Here is a 22,502-nt window from a genome sequence, read left to right as displayed (position 1 = left end):
TGGAACTAGGACTACTTTAATGACGTTGGGTCATATCTCTTCTCCATTTGACAATAGGTCAGTCTTGTCAGACTACATTCATACTGTTGCGTACTGTTACGAGTAGGAATACACAGATTGTGCTCTACTCTTCCACTGTAGCATACTTATAACAGTACGGAGTCCACGGAGACCTTGTTTCCTCTGTGTTCTTGCCAGTTAGCTTAGGGGTCACCTGCCCTCTCTGCTCCTTTCCTGTTTACTCATACAGGGTAAACAACATACGATTGTTCTCAATTTTTGTCTAGTCTCGCAGGCCTCGGTCTCCATATCCGTTGATTACTCTCGCGGGCGACCCTGGTATGTTGCCTTTGTGTTCGGGTTTGTTCTGGCACCCACGTTTGACGGTGGGCTGTTCAAGGTGTGGTGTTGGAATGTGGGGAACTCTGGTGGCGCAACATGTTAAGTCCCTCAAATATGCAACATATCGGAGTTCTTTCCAAGGACGGAAATATGGCATTCCATGAAGGTTCCTCTACTGTATCTGTGGACGCATGCCGCCTTTAGTCCAGCCATTCCTATGCTAGTGGATGGCATGTGTTGCCTGAGGTGCATACTCCTGGTGGTTGGTGGCACCTTTTCCGTTCCGGTTTTGTTAGCAGTAGGTCTCTGAATGCACTTCTTTAAGGTAAAATCTTGCTTGTGGTCTTCTGTACAACTAATACTGCAGGACATTCAGCCGTTTGCTTCAGCCATTTCTTGACCTTCAAGTTCCGCCTTACTCCTTCGGATCTTGATTGCATTTACAGTGTTGCTTTTCTTCTAGCTATCTTCTGTAGTCTCTATGCTTTTCAGGGCATTATTGGGGCTTCAGTCTTTGCATAACATGATGACTTCCCCTTTGTTCGATCACTACCTGGCCAAGCCTCAACATGATGTCTGGCTCACTGGCAGGGCTCTTGGCAGGATATATGTCCACTTATTGGTGCGATGTATGTATATATCACAGTTAATCTTGGTGAATCGCTATTTCGGTCGCCTCGAGGTTATATTGCAATCTTCGGTTTCCCAACATCTTTTTGTCACGCTCCCCAGTTCTCTTGGTTGTGGCCTTGATTCTCAGCTGGACTGTACAGTTTTCCGGAATTCTCAGCGCTCTCCTGTTCATTTGGGAAGCTCTGGGACGTCCCCATGGTACTGAAGTCCAGCATCCCCTATGGATGATGGAGAAAACAGGATTTTGGTACTTATCGATAAATCCCTTTCTCTGAGTCCATAGGGGACGCTGGACGCCCATCCTGCGCTACTCTCTTCCGGCAGTGTAGTTATATCCCTGGTTGTCCCAGTGGTTCCGGGTGGCTGGGTGCCTTGGACCTGTTTGCACGGTTTCCTTGCGTTACTGTCTTTTTTTTCTTTCGTATGGTTCGATGCAAGCGTAACTCGCTCTATCTGTATGGTGTCTACCTTCAGTGTAACAGGTCATGGGTTCTTATTCTGGGTGTGACTGCTAAGACCTGTGTGATTTACACAAATATTAATACGCTGTGTATATCTGTACACGCACTCACACACTTTATATGACTATCTTTGAGTTTCTTAGGTTCCTGTTTTACAGAGATCTATCTTTATGGCTGTCTTGCTTACTTCCTCCTCTGTTGGTCATTTTGTCCTCTCTCCTCGGGCACAGTTTCTTAACTGGTCTGGGGAAGGGTATCGATGGGGAGGAGCCAGTCACACACATTAAAAAATGTTAAAGTGTCGGTCATCTGATCACCCCATCTATACCCCATGGTACTGAACTCCAGCATCCCCTACGGACTCGGAGAAAGGGATTATCGATAAGTACCAAAATCCTGGGGGATTTTTTTGCAGAAAACGCATTTTATTTGCATCACTATGCGAATAAGATGCACAAGCAGACTGCTGTTTAGAATGATATGTGGCATGCCTATATTCTGTGGGCGACCTTGCCTGTATCCGCATACAAAATGCTAGGAACGCACTGTAACATACCATTTCATATGCAGATACAGCATCCTATTCACATTGTATAAGATACATTTTAATGGAAACAGTTGCACAAAAAGACGCCAGGTGCAACTAAGTCACAGCATGGCGTGACTAGAAGGGCTGTTTAACGCACATGGAGGCTAGATGTAAGTGGAGACATCTGTGTATTAAAAATACAAATGTTATAATGGTCAAGGACAGTTTGAACAGTAGTTCAAGGTATGTTTTTTACCTGCTTAGAGATCTTGCTCATACTGTTGACTTCACAATCATTTCTACCAAGTCCTCACTCTCTGGATTAAAACCTGTAATCAGCTTCATGAAACCAAGGCTCTGGAAAGGGGCTGTGTTATTAAGGTGTCTCTTGTTCTGTGTGGTGGGAGGAGGAACAACTGAAAAGGTGTCTCCTGTTCTATGTGGCTGGAGTGGGCATGAATGAAGAGGTGTGTCCTATTCTGTGTACAGGGAGAGCGGAACGGCTAAAGAGGTGTGTTATATTCTGTGTGCTAGGACTGGCGATGACTGAAGAGGTTTCTCCTGCTCCAGGTGCTGGGAGAGGGGATGATTGAATAATTGTCCCCAGTTATGTGTGGCGGTAGTTGGGACAACTGAAGAGGTTTCTCCTGTTCTGTGTAGCAGGAGGTGGGACGACTGAAGAGGTGTGTCTTATTCTGTGTGCCAGGAGGGGGAGATTAAAGAGTTGTGTCGTGTGGAGCATGCACTTTTATGTGAAAAACTGTTTTTTACAATCTGGAAATTTAGTATTGAAATCAAAACTTTTTTTTTTTTAATCCATTGTATAGTGTCTCAGTACTCTTAATGGTGGAGAACCCATTGTATATTAATCTTTTCAGGTCACTCAGTTCAGAAGAACTCTTAATTCATAATATTGTAAGGGGAGTAGTTTAGAAGTATTCCCCACCTTTCGTAAATCAACCTATAACAGTGACACAAAGTGACAGTGCCACAGATTTAGTTTTTCTTCCCTTCAACCATTTGTCAATTTTTTTTATATACATATAATTTTTGTAAAAAATCTTTGAAGCCCCGGTTTTCTGCCTATAGCTTTGCTGTTGGTCATTCAGCAGTACTAGTGTAACAAGGGAGTCGCATAGTCCTACCAAAAGAGAAGTAGTAAGTCCCCAACGAATCAATTAACTTGCATTTTGCTCTTTAAAGCAACAACTGATTAAGAGACTTCTCGAAATACGTACATGTTACCGTCATTGTGAATGGGATTAATAGTGCAATAACACACAGAGGACTGCATTGCTTGGTAACATGCAGCCTTTCCTCACACATACCTCCCTTGGCAATAGCTCTGCCTGTAGAACAAGCCAGCTAATTACATAACGTGGCTATCGGCCACACTGATGAAACAGAACACCCACATTGTTACACTGCTCTCAGTAGACCAGAAGTCATCAAGGGATTTGGATTTATCTGAAAGTAATAAGTCAAGAAAAATAGACTGTGTATTCTAAGAAACATAGCTAGTCTTCTTAAAGGAACAGTAAAGCTTAATGATGATTTTGTCTCAAGCAATGACCTGTTACGCTGCAGTAATAGTTCTTTATTATTGTTTGCGCCTGACTGGTATATCAACTGTGCACTAGTGTTCTGTATTATTGAGTCAACGCATAAAAAATGCTTTGTTTATAGACCATTATTAGCATTCCTCTGCTGGACTGATTTTGATTAAATAAGATCCGGTACTATTGGACAAATTATTACTAAGATATAAAAAGTATTGAAAAGATGCATCATTGTGGCACCCTGCCTGTACTTTGTAGGGTAGTCTACCTGTGCACCCAGGAGGGGGAGGGGGTCTACCTGTTTCCATTGCGCTAACTGTGCTCGATAGGGGGGGGGGGGGGGGTTCTACCTGTGCTCCCTAGTGGAAGTCTCACTTGTGCTCTGTTGCGCAGACTGTCAGTGTTCCCTAGGTTGGGTTTACCTGTGCTCCTTAGGGCAGTCTACCTGTTCTCTGTAGGGTAAAGTACCTGTGCTCAGTCATTTTTACTGCTATGCTCTCTGTCTTAGGGCCTGATTCAGACCTGCTCGCTCCTCTGCGAATTTGCAGAGGTCTACGATCATATAGTCACCACCCAGCCAGAGTGAAAAGCCGCCCTGTGTAAGTCTACGTACGCCGTGCGAAAAGCTTTGCAAATGCCGGTCAGCTGCAAATCCGTTCGCAACTCACCATCAAATTATTTTTCCAGTCTGTGTGTAGCCCAGGACCCAATCCTACAGTGCAAAAGAAACAGGCTAATTGGGCCGGAGCTGATGTCACATACCCTCGTGAAAACGCTTGGGAACGCCTGCGTTTATCCTGACACTCCCAGAAAATGGGTAGTTACCACCCCCAAACTTCCGCTTCCTGTCAGTCACCTTGTGTTCGCCTAGCGATAAAAAAAATGCAGGATTTTTTTTTGCAGTTTGGCCTCGCGCCTGCACATTACGATCTGTACGCATGCGCAGTTGTTCAGTAATAGTTATTGCCACTTTTTAAAAAAAACTAAAAAATCTTACCAAATCTCTTACTTTCTGAAACTCTCGCTCTATTACATTTGGCCCCAGATTTCTCTTGAACTCTCTCGGGAATCGGATCGGACCCTGGCTTTAATTTTCACTACATTCACTTCAGATATATCTGATGCAATCTATCATGTGCCAGATCGCATCAGACATATCTGATGCACACATGCTACATGCATTGATCTGATGCTTCTGATGCAGCCGCGTCCTGTGGTGGGTTTGAGTGGCTAGGGAGATGCCAGTCAAGTGACGCGTCAGATGAATCTGATCAGATACATCTGAAGTATAAAAACACTCTGATGTGCACCTGATTTCTTCAGATTGAGATAAATAGTTGGGGCAGCCTCAGAGATTTGTAGTTCAGACATATCTGACACGGGCGTGCGCATCGGATCGGAAGAGCCATCCGATGTGACACTTTTCTTCAGATTTTTCGGTCAGATGCGTCGAAATCTGAAGAAAACTGCCCAAATCAGACTAGTGGATGGGGGCGTTAAGTATTGTCCCATGAATTTAGGTAGTATAGTTGCAGTCTTATATTTCTAATCACTGAAGTTGTTTGTTTGTAGAGCTCAGTTGAGATGGCTTGTTATATTGTCCTCACAGGACACAGGTGTGGAAATAAAGAGCACGGCAATATAATTCTGAAATAAAGCTATGTACAGACAGTCTTTCAATGTCTCTAAAGGCCTCTTCTAAATGTCTACTAATGAATATTATATAGCATAATGAATACACTACCTTCCTGTTCAATCCATCATTTAAAAGGTTTGCTCTTCTTTTACTGAATATCTGGTAATTGATTATTGAGTTTCTATTGCCTGTTCCCCTGTTATTTATATTGGATTTTGTGCTGTTGACCCTGAAGTCTTGATTTAAGAGATGCTATGTAAGACACAGCTGGCCAGCTGTATGCACTGGTAATGTGTGTTACAGGCTGGAGAATTCGCACAGAAAGCACGCACGGCGATGGAGAAAGTGACTTCAGCTTTATAGGAGGCTTTTCAGACAAAATGAGAAAATGGATCCATTCAGCAATTGATTGCTCTTTTGCCCCCCTCCCCCCACCCCAAGGTGTAAAGGTGCTCAACCAGAATCAGGAAGATATGGTAGTGTGCATTTATCAGGAGTAAAGCTCAATTTGTAACACACTCAAAGTGTTGTCTCTTGTATTGCGTTTTCATTTTATTTATGTATTTTACAGTTTAAAAAGTCAAATATGGCAGACTCATGACATTGCCCTAAATATATGCATCTGACTTGTACTTTGGCTACAGCATGATCTGCTCCACTGGCATAGATTATTAAGCCTTTTATGGCAGACCAATATTTGTAGAGGCTTGTATGTTTTTTTCCCAACTTTAAAAATGGCTTCCTGTTATCAGTGTATTACCGATATTTTGCCAGTGACTACCTACTGTACATATGAAAGTAGTATAGAGAAATGTCTCCATTATTGTAATTTTGTTATTGTATTGAGACAGTGTTTGCATTTGTAGCAAATACAGCTTGAAGATGCTCTATTCTTTTAGAGTCCCCTCTTTTTGTTTCTGAGCTTTATAAATGATCTGAGTGGTGCAGTGCAGTGCATTTCAGAGAGGTTATGTAAGGTTCATATCTAATTTGTTGTGCTTTTTCCTTTTTGTTCTGGTTTTCTTTTCTTATAGCATTTAAAAAGAGGGTAGCTACCTGTAGGTTTTACATCAGAGTAGCGACAGGTCTTTTCGGTATCACACTGCCAGGCCAATTGATAAAGACTGATTATATAGTATGTAGAAGAGATCTTTAAATACTTTAATATTTTATAGAGTCTTTTTTTTTGTTTGTTTTTTATTCATATGGCCCTTAGCAGCAACTGTTGTACTAGAGGGGACAAGTTGGAGTTGATACTGTGCCCTGTTAATAACCTTGTAGCAAGGTGACTGTAAGCTAATGCAGTGTATGTTGGGGAGGCGGTGATTCTATTCTTTCACTATGTATTGCTTAGGCAGTAAATTCATTATTAGATTTTAGTCATTATATGGGACATTTAATGAAAAACAGTATTTATTAGCATTTTTTTGGTTTATTTTATGTTTGTTGTTCAGGATTTTCTATTTCGGTCAAGTGCCATTCTAACACAGTGTCTTACATAAGTATTGTCTAATTTGACCTAGAAAAAGTAAATTACAAATCTTGCACAAGTGTGACCAGCTTTGTTTGTACGCTCTGGATTGTGAGCTTGCAAGCATGGCCATATTACCTCTCTGTCTGTTAGTCAATACCAGGCCTTGTTATTTTGTATGTGTTCCCAATTTTAAAGCAGTGGCACTATATTAATAAATGTTAATACATTTATGGATTAGCCTGTTGATAAAGTGATTATTTTACATAGACACTTCAATCATGTTTTCTTCAGAATTTTAGTACAACGCTCAAGCTTTTCTTTGTTAACATGCTCTATTACATGTCTTAGATAAAACATATACTACCAAATTCTTGGTTTGCACTGAGCTTGTATACTGATATCTGAGTCCTTCATGAGAACACAATGCCTATGGAACATTTTCCTGGTGCTGGTTATTTTTTTATTTTTGTTTTGTTTATTGTTTTGTGTTAAAAAGTATTTGAAAAGGCAAATTCTGAGGATGTTTAGCTCTGAGAGTTTGTGCATAGGTTTATAGAAGCAGAGATGTTGGCCATGGTTATCTTCTAGAAGGTACTAGATAAATAAGTAGAATATGATTGTTTGCTATGAGCAACATCTCCACTTGTATAAATCTGCACTTTAGTAAATATACCTCATAGTCTTCATTATCAAGTTGCCCCAACAATGCTAAATGTTACCACTGAGCATCACAAGCCACAGTCCGAATCCTACTCATGTCACATCATGCTACCCAACTGTGTTATTTTTTTTATTAACAATGATGGGATGCCCTGGAGCCATGCAGGAACATTGAAGTAGGTGCAGCAACTACTATGGGAGATAAGTAAGTAAATGTACCATTCTAGCACAGATAGACATATTGCTAGGGGGCACCATGGCACATTAAGGGTGGTATTTAATTATTTTCTCCCCCTTTCCACACCTGTTTTGTTTCTGTTGACGAGCGTGGTATAATTTTAGCACGCTACCAACCCTTTACGCAGCTAAACCTAATGACTATGGGCGTGATATGCGCAATAACGGGGATCACTTTAGAAAGGAGATTGAGCGTGAAAAATCATTTGAATACCGCCCTAAGATTGTTATGGCTACGGCATGGCCTATTTTATCCCGCTGCTCATAGTACTGTCTGTTATGTCCTGCTGAATAGATTACTATCGATTAGTATACGAGTAGGTACATATGTTATAGGCATGCTGCACGTTGAGTTTTTTTGGCCTTTGAAATGTCTGTATATCATTTGTCTTTCCTAAACTTTCCCATATTATAGCTTTGTCCTCCACAGTTCTCAGTGATCGAAAATTCCTGCTAATAACTTTCCAATATATTATCAAACCTACAAACCTGTGACGTGAATTATGTTCATTGTTATCTGACAGACTATTTTTACGTCCTGATTATTCTGTAATATTGAATTTACTTGTTGAAGCTGCTGTCAAGTTGTATAGTTACTATGGCGTGACTTTCTCATTTTCTCTGTTTCTTCAGAAAGTCCCCAAAACTTACTTGGGCATTAACGCCACAGTAACTTCAACTTCTGAGAGGGTATTACATTTCAGACTTGATTTAAGTCGTCTGATAATACAGGTCATAAATATATATATATATATATATATATATATACACACACACACACACACACACACTGTTTAAAGGTATCTTTTTTCACCCATGTCTAAATTTTTGTGAAACTTACATGTTTATAATATTGTACATTATTTGAATTTGCACACAATAGATATACATTTCATGCGTGTTATAAATAATCATGTACATTTGACAAATGCACTGTAATATATTTCCCTCCACTCTATTTATAATCTATTACCTATTCATCTTGCAAGTATCCTTACTCAACTCTTATTTGCAGTTAAGAATTTAGGGATCATTTAGAAAAATAGTAAAGAATCAACAGTACAGTAGCCAGTACAAGGCTAGGTGGTGATTGTGCATGTACACAATAATTGAATTAATTAAAAAGTATCTAAAGCTAAACTGAAGCTTAAGTAAAGGTCGCCGCAAAGTTCCTTTTTTTTGTCATGAATTATATAATACTGAAATTGGTGTCAAACGAGCAATAATTTAGGACATAAAAGGAAATAGTGAGATAATTGTACAGTATGTTTCTAATATGTCTTTGCTTTAAGGTTATTTTTCTAAGGAGAATGTCACCATGGTCAGAGAATATTTTTGTTATTTTCTTTATCTCCTGGACATTCTTAAGTGCTCATTTGTTTAAGTTGGCTCAGGTTAGAAAAAGCTGTAGCCAATTAGATGATTGGAATCCCCACAGCAGCACATGATATGGGAATGCTGATCTTACAAGAGGCAGTAACTGTTATCTGATGCTATTGAGGACAGGCTAATGGGTGCCACTGGCATATTTATAATGGGTGCAAGGTGTGTGGTGCACACATGCACCTGGGTTCAGGGGGACCAACACCGCACACACTCCAAGCATTTAATGAATACTTAACCCTCCAGAGTCACATGTCGGCAACAGCATCGCTGCACATATCATCGGGAAAATGGCCACCGCAATATTTTCCCGGAGACCTGCGCATGCTCACTGGGCTTTTCTCCTAGTGACCCTAGTGCTCAGAGTCCCACTGATCTGCTGGCTAAAGAGGAGTGGGCCTAGAAGAAGACTGCACACAGGCCTCCTCTCTTGAGACGCCATTGATGGGTGTAAAGATGGAATGTATCATGATGGAAGTAAAGACTATAACAGAATGCAACAGACTGAGACTTGCATAGTGGCAAAACCCCCAGCTCCCCAGCAGCACACAGTAGTGTGGATTTTGTCCAGCTGCTGTAGGAAAATTATATTTGACACTTGTATATGAAATTAAGTTCATATATCCAATATGCTACTTTTACTGGCATGTGCATTTTGGTCTCAACTCAAATATTTGCAAAATGGCTGCTCAGGTCATCAAATTGTAAGATGGGTGTGTGTACTTATATATGCACTGTTTTAGAAAAATACATTGCATCTAGTTTCAGAATGACCTCCAAGCTTTGGGACTGATGCACACAAAGGGAAATTACTTCCCAAATACAGCACATACCATTATAAATAACAAGATTTTTAACTACTTGCCTGGCATAATCGCATCAGATGTGACAACACCAAGCTGGGCTTTCTCTGACATGTTCACATCTGATATAATCTGTTAGAAAGCTCCTTGTGCAGCTGCAGGAAGAGAAGCTTCCTGCAGTTGGCGCTCTCCGTCCCTCTGCTTCATGCCCCCCAGTGCATGCCGTGCTTCCCATCACTGCTGATCACTGCTGATTGGTCAGCCTGGCAACACCTCTCTCCCAGCAGCTGCATACACTAGCAGCCACTAGGGAAATGTAAAAAAAAAAAAAAACACCCCTCACCTTTCCAGAGCAGCTCCGGAGCCTGCAGAGAGGCTCTCGAGCCAGGAAACGGAAGTCCCAATGTTTCGATCATCAATGTTTGTACCAATGTTTTTTTAGGAACTCGTGTTTTGTTTTGTTTTTAAAAAAGTTTTTTTTTTTTTTAAGAAAATTGTATTGGACATACTTTTAATAAATATTCTTAATCTAATTCAATCCTAAAAACAAATTACAGTTTCTGAGCGTTTTTTGGGGGGGATAAATTGTTAATTAATCTGGGCCGTAAAATGCATGCTTATAGATTCAGTTTTCTCCTGTTTGTGTTTATAATGCACAATAGCAGCTACACCTTTTTTATATTTTCTTTAATTTTCTATTGTTGCATGGCAATAGATCAAACTCAGGTTTGAGGCAAAAGCAGGAGCTCTTTTACACGCCGGCACTGTTCTAGAGCTGCATGTATAAATTATTGGAATGTCAGGTGCATAATAATCTTCATTCATTTTCCTTTTAAACTCTGGCCCTTTGAAAATTGGAGTGGAGCTTTGTTAGATGCGTTTCGTGCCTGCTAATAATTGTTTAGCTTCCAATAAGACAAAATAATGTAATTCTTTTATTTTTTCCTATCCTTGTTGTTGGCTGTTGTCTACCGCATCTAACAGGTGTGTATTAGAATAAATTTGCATCTTGCGATTAATGCTTTTTTTTCTTTCTTCAGACATCTATCCCGTCATCATTATGTTCTGATGTGTTGGAGAATATTCCATTTTCACATGTAAATTATTTTAATAAAAGGAAGACGTAGCAACGCGAAAGCAGAATTTTAATGTTGCGCTCTCCTCTGTAAATTGGGGAGAAAATAATGAAGTTAAAATAAATGGAGCGGTTTTTCTTCTATTTAAAAACCTTTTAATCTGAAGAAATCTTTTAATTCAGGTTATTGTTGTTGAGACAGAAACAGGGTATCTTAGAATTCCTTTGATTGCACACAGATGAATGAGTAGCTAGCAGTCGTATAAAAGTCTCCCCCGTCCCCCCCTTAAATAGCCCAGTTTCAGTCACTCTGCTCCACTAACCCCCATTGATAAATGATGCTGTCGAGGCATTTTTTTTTTCCTTTAAACAAAATCTTTGAGTGGCAGATGCTAAGGAGGATTGAAACAATATTTAGCTTAAGCAGCTTATGAAAGAAACATTTGTTTTGTATAACTCCATTGTTATATCTGAAAGATGTGCATTGATAATGTTCTGGAGTGTGCCTCTCTTTTTAACCTGACTAGCTGAACTCCTGGAGCCATGTCACCACAGAACTGCTGTTCTTAATACCCATAAATACAATACATTTCAATAAAAAAATGTTTTCCTTTTATTGTTGGTTAATACCTAAATCACTTTTATGATGATCCTTATTGTAAGATTTTGTTTGTTAAAGATCTTAATAGATTTCACTTGTATAGAGTTCTTTGCAACATCATCTTCAAGCAGGGTTCAGCACCATGGACAGTTCACAGGTTACAGTACACAACTGGAGATTTGTATGTGCACTGTATGAGCCTTAATTTTGGTGCTAGCTGTGGAAAACCTACTGTACTGTATATTCCCACATTAAACAGGGGTAAAAAAAAAAAAAATGTTGACAAATAAGACCTATTAGTAGTTTTCCTGTGTTAGACTGTCAGCACTGTCCATTAAACAGCGGGATATTATTAAGCAGTGTATGAAAAGGCTGAATGCATCTTCTTTAAACTGGACCCTGGAGCAGACTGCAGATTAAATGAGTGACCAGTGAATTGTAGGAAGATGGCAGGCCCGCAGAGGTCTTCAGGCTCAGGTGGCAGCCTGACATAAGTTTAGCTCAGCTCTTTCATTAATTTGTCACGCAGTAGCCTACTCCTGCTGCTCCAGCACGTGCCAGCTTAGTGTCAGAGTGCTTGCCCGCCAGACGGCCACTCAGGCCTTGTATCCTGCTGTTAACAGGATCAGAGGCTTGCTGTGGCAGTGTGCAGCGTGGAGCCCTGGCAACAGCCAAGCACTGTGCAGAATAAGCACGCTTGTAATGAGTGGTGAATGGCATCATTCGTTCCCCTTAGAATAGCATACCGCCTTGTCTCCTCTCCAAGGAAGTTTGGAAGCTTATTCATTAGCTGGGAGTCTCTAGGAGTTCAGCCAATAATGACCACAGCAGTACTTAGGTAATTTTTTTGTGTGAGTAAATTAACAAGGAGACAGTATTACAGGCTTAGCTTTTACAATTTGTTTATTGTTTAGAACAATGCAGTAAATGTTTTGATCACAATTTATATTATTCAGGTTAGTTTTTGTGAATAACGATTTATGGTTATGTAACGGTGTGCAATGTTCAGTCATTATTTATAGATGTGTCCTCATACATCATTGCCGCAGTCGCACCAAACAGCCATTCTCGGTTCACAAGGTCCCATGAGACTCCGCTAGCGTTGGGCATCCTTTTTTGGCGAAAATGTGTCTTATTTGCAATGCAATAAGATCAGGACGCACCAAGAAACTGCACTGATTAATATGATATGTGACACTTGTATATCTGTGTGCGACTGAGTCTCTGAATTAGTATACAAAGTGTTACGATACAGCGGCTGCAGCTTTTTTCCATGTCAGCTTCTGTGCGTATACAGAATCAGTCACACCCAGATATACAAGTGCTGCATTCAAATTATTCTGCAGTATCTACTGGTGCATCCTAGTTGCATTTTGGCAGAAAAAGATGCCCGACGCTAGCAGAGTTCCATGGGACCTGGTGGCTCACTCATGCCAGGCATCTCACGCTATATGTCGTATTGCGGCTAGATGTATGAGGATACATCTGTACAACAAATGCTTATATCCTTACACGCTTCTTCCGCCTAATTCTGTACAAAATATTTCAAGAATGCAAGCTTATTGGTGTTCTTCAGATATTTAAACTCCACTACAATAAAACAAAAATACCCAATCTTCCATGCCCTACCCCCATCACCTACCAAAATGAAAAGAAAGCAAAAAGGCAGACTATGGGGTATATTCAATTAAAGTCTGATCCATTCCGACATGTATTTGTCGGAATGGATCCGACACCCCCTATTCAATCCCATCTAAAATTCGACTTTTTCAAGTCGAATTTAGAAGGGACCCAGAGGATGAGAGGGGGGGGAGGGGGGGGGGCGAGCCGCAGGGGGACAGCCAGTGGGCATACAGGCAGATCAGCACTACAGAGTAGCACTGAAGCAGGATGTCACTCAGCCGCCCGACCTCACGGCAGCTTCCACCCGGCTCCAGCAGAGGAGGCGTGCTGGAGCCGGGTGGAAACTGGCGTGAGGTCGGGCGGGTGAGTGACATCCAGCTGCAGCGCTACTGTAGTGCTGATCTCCCTGTATGCCCGCCGGCTGTCCCTGCGGCTCCCCCCCCATCGCCTCCTCCGGGTCCGCATCTCAGTCCGACATCATTTTGATGTCGGACTGAGATGGTCGAAAAGCGGGCCAAAACCTGTCGGATTTGGCCCCGTTTTTTACATTAACACGTGGATCGGCAGCTATTCCGCCGATCCACGTGCTTTTCGACAAGTCGAATTTATCGACTTGTCGAAAAATTTTGCTAAATATTGAATATGTTGAATCGGGATTCGACCAAAAAAAGTCGAAAACTGACGTCTTTTCGACAGACTGCAGTTTTCGACTTCAATTGAATATACCCGTATATCTACTAATTGGTTAGGTTATGCTTTCAAACTATTATGTATCTTTATAATTTGACACATGAATTCAGCTCGACTTGGAACGTCAGTATACAAATTATCCTGTGGCAGCTCCATATACATAAATGATCCGCAGATCTAAAAAATGTCATTAAGTAAACAAAAGCTGAAAATCACATTTCTGGTAAATGAAGAACAGTCACAAGCACTGGGGTAATGTAAGCCAGCTGCTACTTGTGGCAAAGGTAGGTTTCAACAGAAGACTGATTTGTGGCAACTCATTTATATGATAGTGAACTTTTGGGTTTGAAATTTTAATTAGAATATATTTCTGCAGTGGATTTTCAAAAACTAAAAGATTTTCTCCTGTGCGAAGCTTACAGAGTATTCTAAGCTCTTATAGTATGGTCCTTTTCCTGCTGAGCCAGCCCTGGCATTGGAAAAGATGAAGTGAAAACACTACATTTATTGAAATAGTCTTTTATGCATTTTCTCACTTTGCTTTGTTGATCCATGACTTGTTTAATGACTTGTTTCACTCTGTCTTTGTGCATTACATTGTTACTGCTGATTTTATGGTTCCTTGATATATCCTTAACTTGACTCCTTCAGTTATGAGGAAAGAGCTCTGTACCTTGAAGCAATAATCCAGAACCATAGAGAAGTGGTGACATTTGAAGATTTTGCAGCACAAGTGTTCTCTCCAACTCCCAGTTACTCCCTGGTTGGCTTAGGTGAGTATACCTACCTCCTTCTGTGATATGTGAATTGTATTTTCATAATTAGCCTTTATATGTGCTGTATTTGCTGTTGCTCAGCCCCAGTGTACTTGTTTGTTGTTATAACGAGAATGCTATATTAGACGCAGGGTATTAAGCTATTTTGCCCTATCAGCAATGAAGGAAAGTATAAAGAAATTGACAAAATAAAGTGGAAACTGGTTGCCAACAACAGATGGAATATGCTCAATAATGCTTATTGTAATAAAAATATTATGACACTCCTGTGAGACCACTGTGCTGGCCAACATTGTTTAAAGAGATCTTTTTGTTTAATTTGTGTTTGAACGCAACCCCAAGTCATTGCTGCCTCCATATGTCTGATTGCTCAGAATCTTCTCTGTTGTTTTTTTTTTCTCTCTAACGTCCTAGTGGATGCTGGGGACTCCGTAAGGACCATGGGATAGACGGGCTCCGCAGGAGACATGGGCACTTTAAGAAAGAATTTAGGTTCTGGTGTGCACTGGCTCCTCCCTCCTCCAGACCTCAGTTTTATACAATGCCCAGACGAGCTGGGTGCTTTTCAGTGAGCTCTCCTGAGTTCGCTGAGAGAAAGTATTTTGTTAGGTTTTTTTATTTTCAGGGAGCTCTGCTGGCAACAGACACCCTGCATCGTGGGACAGAGGGGAGAGAAGCAGCCCTACTCTCTGAAGCTAGGTCCTGCTTCTCAGGCTACTGGACACCATTAGCTCCAGAGGAATCGTACGCAGGATCTCACCCTCGCCGTCCGATCCCAGAGCCGCGCCACCGTCCCCCTCGCAGAGCCGGAAAACAGAAGCCGAGTGAGTATGAGAAGCAAGAAGACTTCAAATCGGCGGCAGAAGACTCCGTTCTTCACTGAGGTAACGCACAGCACTGCAGCTGTGCGCCATTTCTCCCACACACCTCACATACTCCGGTCACTGTAAGGGTGCAGGGCGCAGGGGGGGGCATCCTGGGAAGCATTTGGATCCTCTTTATGGCAAAAGTAAACATATATACAGTTGGGCACTGTATATATGTATGAGCCCCCGCCAAGAAAATGCATATTTAAGCGGGACAGAAGCCCGCCGTCGAGGGGGCGGGGCTTCTTCCTCAGCACTCACCAGCGCCATTTTTTCTCCACAGCTCCGCTGAGAGGAAGCTCCCCAGGCTCTCCCCTGCAGATTCACGGTAGAAGAGGGTAAAAAGAGAGGGGGGGCACATAAATTAGGCACAAAAACACAATATAAACAGCAGCTACTGGGTTAACATTAAGTTACTGTGTTATTCCTGGGTTATAGCGCTGGGGTGTGTGCTGGCATACTCTCTCTCTGTCTCTCCAAAGGGCCTTGTGGGGAAACTGTCTTCAAAAAGGGCATTCCCTGTGTGTGTGTGGTGTGTCGGTACGCTTGTGTCGACATGTCTGATGAGGAAGGCTATGTGGAAGCAGAGCGGGAGCAAGTGAATGTGGTGTCTCCGCCGACGGCGCCGACACCTGATTGGATGGATATGTGGAAGTTTTTAAATGATAATGTTAATTCCTTGCATAAGAGGTTAGATCAAGCTGAAGCCTCAGGACAGTCAGGGTCCCAACCCGTGCCTGATCCTATGTCGCAGAGGCCGTCAGGGTCTCAGAAGCGCCCACTATCCCAAATTGTTGACACAGATACCGACATGGATTCTGACTCCAGTGTCGATGACGATGATGCAAAGTTAGAGCCTAAGTTGGCTAAATCACTCCGATATATGATTATAGCAATTAAGGATGTTTTGCACATCACAGAGGAAACCCCTGTCCCTGACACAAGGGTTTATATGTATAAGGGAAAGAAACCTGAGGTAACTTTTCCCCCCTCACACGAACTGAATGAGTTATGTGAAAAAGCTTGGGAATCTCCAGATAAAAAAAATGCAGATTTCCAAACGGATTCTTATGGCGTATCCTTTCCCGCCAACGGACAGGTTACGATGGGAATCCTCCCCTAGGGTGGACAAAGCTTTAACACGCTTATCCAAAAAGGTAGCCCTGCCATCCCAGGATACGGCTACCCTCAAGGATGCTGCTGATCGCAAACAGGAGGGTACCCTGAAGTCCATTTATACACATTCAGGTACCTTGCTCAGACCGGCAATCGCGTCGGCCTGGGTCTGTAGTGCAGTAGCGGCATGGACGGATACCTTATCAGAGGAGTTGGATACCCTAGATAGGGTTACTGTTTTATTGACCCTGGGGCATATTAAAGACGCTGTCCTTTATATGAGAGATGCTCAAAGAGACATTAGTCTACTGGGTTCTAGAATAAATGCTATGTCAATTTCTGCCAGAAGGGTCCTGTGGTCTCGGCAATGGACAGGTGATGCCGACTCAAAAAGGCATATGGAGGTTTTACCTTATAAGGGTGAGGAATTGTTTGGGGAGGGTCTCTCGGACCTGGTCTCCACAGCTACTGCTGGAAAGTAAAAATTTTTGCCATATGTTTCCTCACAGCCTAACAGAGCACCGTATTATCAAATGCAGTCCTTTCGATCACAGAAAAACAAGAATGTCCGAGGTGCGTCCTTTCTTGCCAGAGGCAGGGGCAGAGGAAAGAAGCTGCACAACGCAGCTAGTTTCCAGGAACAGAAGTCCTCCCCGGCCTCTACAAATTCCACCGCATGACGCTGGGGCTCCACAGGCGGAGCTAGGCCCGGTGGGGGCACGTCTTCGAAATTTCAGCCACAAGTGGGTTCACTCCCAGTTGGATCCCTGGGCAATAGAGATTGTGTCTCAGGGATACAAGCTGGAATTCGAGGAGATGCCCCCTCACCGATACCTCAAATCGGCCCTGCCAGCTTCTCCCCACGAGAGGGAAATAGTGTTAACTGCAATTCACAAATTGTATCTTCAACAGGTGGTGGTCAAGGTTCCCCTCCTTCAACAAGGAAGGTGTTATTATTCGACCATGTTTGTAGTCCCGAAACCGGACGGTTCGGTCAGACCCATATTGAATTTAAAATCCCTGAACATATACCCGAAAAGGTTCAAGTTCAAGATGGAATCGCTGAGAGCGGTCATCGCAAGCCTGGAAGGGGGGGATTCTATGTCTCTGGACATAAAGGATGCATACCTTCATGTCCCCATTTATCCACCTCATCAGGCGTACCTCAGATTTGTGGTACAGGATTGTCGTTACCAATTTCAGACGTTGCCGTTTGGTCTCTCCACGGCACCGAGAATATTTACCAAGGTAATGGCGGAAATGATGGTACTCCTACGGAGGCAGGGAGTCACAATTATCCCATACTTGGACGATCTCCTCATAAAAGCGAGATCAAGAGAGCAGTTGCTGATCAGCGTAGCACTTTCTCTGGAAGTGTTACGGCAACACGGCTGGTTTCTAAATATTCCAAAGTCGCAGTTGGTTCCTACGACTCGTCTGCCTTTCCTGGGCATGATTCTAGACACAGACCAGAAAAGGGTTTATCTCCCGATGGAGAAAGCTCAGGAACTCATGACACTGGTCAGGAACCTATTAAAACCAAAACAGGTGTCAGTGCATCACTGCACTCGTGTCCTGGGAAAGATGGTGGCATCATACGAGGCCATTCCCTTCGGCAGGTTCCATGCGAGGACTTTTCAATGGGACTTACTGGACAAGTGGTCCGGATCACATCTTCAGATGCATCGGTTAATCACCCTATCCCCCAGGGCCAGGGTGTCACTCCTGTGGTGGCTGCAGAGCGCTTACCTTCTCGAGGGCCGCAGATTCGGCATTCAGGACTGGGTCCTGGTGACCACGGACGCAAGCCTCCGAGGTTGGGGTGCAGTCACACAGGGAAGAAATTTCCAAGGTCTGTGGTCAAGTCAAGAGACTTGCCTTCACATCAACATCCTGGAACCAAGGGCCATATACAACGCCCTACGTCAAGCAGAGACCCTGCTTCGCGACCAACCGGTACTGATTCAGTCAGACAACATCACCGCAGTGGCTCCTGTAAACCGCCAAGGCGGCACGAGGAGCAGAGTGGCGATGGCGGAAGCCACCAGAATTCTTTGCTGGGCGGAGAATCACGTAAGCGCACTGTAAGCAGTGTTCATCCCGGGAGTGGACAACTGGGAAGCAGACTTCCTCAGCAGACACGACCTCCACCCGGGAGAGTGGGGACTTCATCAGGAAGTCTTCGCACAGATTACAAGTCGGTGGGAACTGCCACAGGTGGACATGATGGCATCCCGCCTCAACAAAAAGCTACAGAGGTATTGCGCCAGGTCAAGAGACCCTCAGGCGATAGCTGTAGACGCCCTGGTGACACCGTGGGTGTTCCAGTCGGTCTATGTATTTCCTCCTCTTCCTCTCATACCCAAGGTGCTGAGGATAATAAGAAAAAGAGGAGTGAGAACAATACTCATTGTTCCAGATTGGCCACGAAGGACTTGGTATCCAGATCTGCAAGAAATGCTCACAGAGGACCCGTGGCCTCTTCCTCTAAGACAGGACTTGTTGCAACAGGGGCCCTGTCTGTTCCAAGACTTACCGCGGCTGCGTTTGATGGCATGGCGGTTGAACGCCGGATCCTAGCAGAGAAAGGCATTCCGGATGAGGTCATTCCTACGCTGATAAAGGCTAGGAAGGACGTGACAGCTCAACATTATCACCGTATATGGCGAAAATATGTTGCTTGGTGTGAGGCCAGGAATGCTCCTACGGAGGAATTTCAGATGGGCCGTTTCCTTCACTTCCTACAGTCCGGAGTGAATTTGGGCCTAAAATTGGGTTCCATTAAGGTCCAGATTTCGGCCCTCTCTATTTTCTTTCAAAAGGAGTTGGCTTCTCTACCTGAAGTTCAGACGTTTGTAAAGGGAGTGCTGCATATTCAGCCCCCTTTTGTGCCTCCAGTGGCACCTTGGGATCTTAACGTGGTGTTGAGTTTCCTGAAATCCCACTGGTTTGAACCACTCAAAACGGTGGAGTTGAAATATCTCACGTGGAAGGTGGTCATGCTATTAGCCTTGGCTTCGGCTAGGCGTGTGTCAGAGTTGGCGGTTTTGTCACATAAAAGCCTGAATCTGGTTTTCCATGCGGATAGAGCAGAATTGCGGACCCGTCAACAATTTCTGCCGAAAGTGGTTTGATCCTTTCATATAAACCAACCTATTGTGGTGCCTGTGGCTACTACTGAGTTGGAGGATTCCGAGTTACTTGATCTGGTCAGGGCTTTGAAGGTTTATGTAGCCAGAACGGCTAGGGTCAGGAAAACAGAGTCTTTGTTTATACAGTATGCTTCCAACAAGCTTGGTGCTCCTGCTTCAAAGCAAACTATTGCTCGCTGGATCTGTAACACGATTCAGCAGGCTCATTCTGCGGCTGGATTGCCGCTGCCAAAATCAGTTAAGGCCCATTCCACTAGGAAGGTGGGCTCTTCTTGGGCCGCTGCCCGAGGGGTCTCGGCATTACAGCTTTGCCGAGCGGCTACTTGGTCAGGTTCAAACACTTTTGCAAAGTTGTACAAGTTTGATACCCTGGCTGAGGAGGACCTTGTGTTTGCTCAATTGATGCTGCAGAGTCATCCTCACTCTCCCGCCCGTTTGGGAGCTTTGGTATAATCCCCATGGTCCTTGCGGAGTCCCCAGCATCCACTAGGACGTTAGAGAAAATAAGATTTTACTTACCGGTAAATCTATTTCTCGTAGTCCGTAGTGGATGCTGGGCGCCCGTCCCAAGTGCGGACTTCTTCTGCAATACTTGTATATAGTTATTGCTTCAATAAGGGTTAAGTTATGGTTGCATCAGGGTTTGACCTGATGCTCTGTTATTTGTCATACTGTTAACTGGTTGTTATCACATGTTATACGGTGTGATTGGTGTGGCTGGTATGAATCTTGCCCTGGATTACCACATCCTTTCCTTGTACTGTCAGCTCTTCTGGGCACAGTTTCTCTAACTGAGGTCTGGAGGAGGGGCATAGAGGGAGGAGCCAGTGCACACCAGAACCTAAGTTCTTTCTTAAAGTGCCCATGTCTCCTGCGGAGCCCGTCTATCCCATGGTCCTTACGGAGTCCCCAGCATCCACTACGGACTACGAGAAATAGATTTACCGGTAAGTAAAATCTTATTTTTAGTTTTAAAAGTTCCCATTGGTCAGATGTACACCTGGCTGAAAATGTATACAGCACATATACTTATGATATCAAGAGCCGTGAAATACATTGTACTGTATTGAGCCATGAGATACATTGTACTGTATTGAGCCATGAGATGCATTGTACAGTATTTATGTTTAGCCCCTTTCCATCACAATTTTTTTTCTTTGATTTTTGATTAACCTCTAAACTTGGGAAAGTTATGAACTCTCCAGCAATTGCACTACAACTTGTTAGGAAGTGGTTTTGCTACTGAACTAAGTGAGAATAGTTTGCTGAGAAGCCACATCTGAATCGATGCTTACTTATCAGTGAGCTTGGCTGCCATGCTGGGGGAGATGCAAGCATTCCTGTCGCAGTAGATTTCGTTTCTACTAATGCTAAACCAGGATTACGCTGCCGAGGCACCAAACTCAGGGATTAATGAAGCAAGAATACTGTGATGATGTTACCAAAGGACACGTATAATGTCTTATTGTTCCTCTAGTCACTTGAAAGCACAAGTATATGTCCTGATTTTCTCATTTTTCATTTTGTTAGTTAGATTTTTCTTATTGGGACAACTAGTCTTCCATGTAAAGATTCTATATTCCACTGAATGTGCTCTTTTGCGACTTTCATTATATTGTTTCTGTGTGTGTGTGTGTGTGTGTGTGTGTGTGTGTGTGTGTGTGTGTGTTTTGTTACAGCCATGTATTTATATAATCAGGCAGAATTCCTTACTTTTTTTGCCCTTGGATATGACAGAGCTGTTCTCTGAGTACCATGATACAGAGTGCAGAGTACGGCAGAGTTGTGTTGTATACTGGGCAATACAGTTATGAGGGTAATTTAGTTAGCTACGATTTTTTTATTCTTTTCAAACAATCCAATTAGAGCCCGCTTTTACCACCCAAAAATGTATCTGTGTACGGGCGAAAACACATAGGATCCGCGATAAGTTCACTGACCTATGTGTTTTCACGGCAGCGATTGCGAAACAGACACTTTTCAGGTTTTTTGGGGGGGAACTTGGTGCAAAAAAATCCCCAATAAGTGCCGGGCGTTAGCAATTGAATTGCACGATATGTCTGATTACATGAAAAACAAAAAGTAGAATGTACAAGCTTGTTAATTCCCTAGGTCAGTTACTTCATTTAATGATAACTATACAAACTATTTCTTCCAAGAATGTAATCCAGATCCATCTCAAGGTCTCCTATGCCTTTTTTTTTTAAAGACAGGTTTGCAAAAATGTACCCAGCATTCATAATGCTGTCGTATTAAATATTCTTTTCATATTTTTTTTGAATGTCTTATACAGCCTCTTTTCCCAAAAGATTGCACCTACTCCTAATCATCAACATTAGTCCTGAAAGAATGGTTTTAGCGCCCATTTCATGATGTTGCGCAGTCATTGGCTGATACTGTGTATGACAGCTGCTTCTGGTAGTGTGGCGTGGTTATGCTGGATAATGTTCCTGTAACTTCCCTTTCTATTCTGTGGGCTGATACAAAGCTCTGTCTCCATGCAGTACGTAAAATATTCTCTGCTTAGTTTTGTTACTTTTATTAAAACTATTCTGTCACCATGTTTCAAGGATAATCTCATAAATTTGGTCTGGATACGAAATGTTGGCATGGTCATAATGTCGAAGTTAACAACTATCATGTAGACCAGGGGTCAGGAAACTTTTTTACCTTTTACCCCAAAATATATTTAGATACGCCGACATTACCCCCTTGATTTGAAAGGAAGGAAATCATATACTATTGTGCATATATACTGGTTATCACTGTTTATATGGCATTTCTGAGAGACTGTGTGTGTGTGTATATATATATATATATATATATATGTTGAGTATCCCATATCCAAATATTCCGAAATACAGAATTTTTTGAGTGAGATAGTGA

At 42.7% G+C, this 22,502-nt stretch overlaps 1 protein-coding gene across 3 annotated transcripts in view; it reads left to right on the top strand.

Moving 5' to 3' along the window:
• Window positions 1-22,502, top strand: part of RALGAPA2 (Ral GTPase activating protein catalytic subunit alpha 2) — a 605,428-nt gene that overhangs the window by 503,663 nt on the left and 79,263 nt on the right. For all 3 annotated transcript variants that reach the window (XM_063918174.1, XM_063918175.1, XM_063918177.1), the window contains one exon: window positions 14,358-14,479. In XM_063918174.1, coding sequence (XP_063774244.1) covers window positions 14,358-14,479 — 122 coding nt within the window. The remainder of the gene's footprint in view (window positions 1-14,357; window positions 14,480-22,502) is intronic.

The sequence above is a fragment of the Pseudophryne corroboree genome, chromosome 4 (genome assembly GCF_028390025.1).
Source record: "Pseudophryne corroboree isolate aPseCor3 chromosome 4, aPseCor3.hap2, whole genome shotgun sequence".
NCBI classification, from domain to species: domain Eukaryota; kingdom Metazoa; phylum Chordata; class Amphibia; order Anura; family Myobatrachidae; genus Pseudophryne; species Pseudophryne corroboree.
The sequence above is the reverse complement of the archived record's forward strand: the minus strand, read 5'-3'. Positions and strand labels throughout refer to the sequence as shown.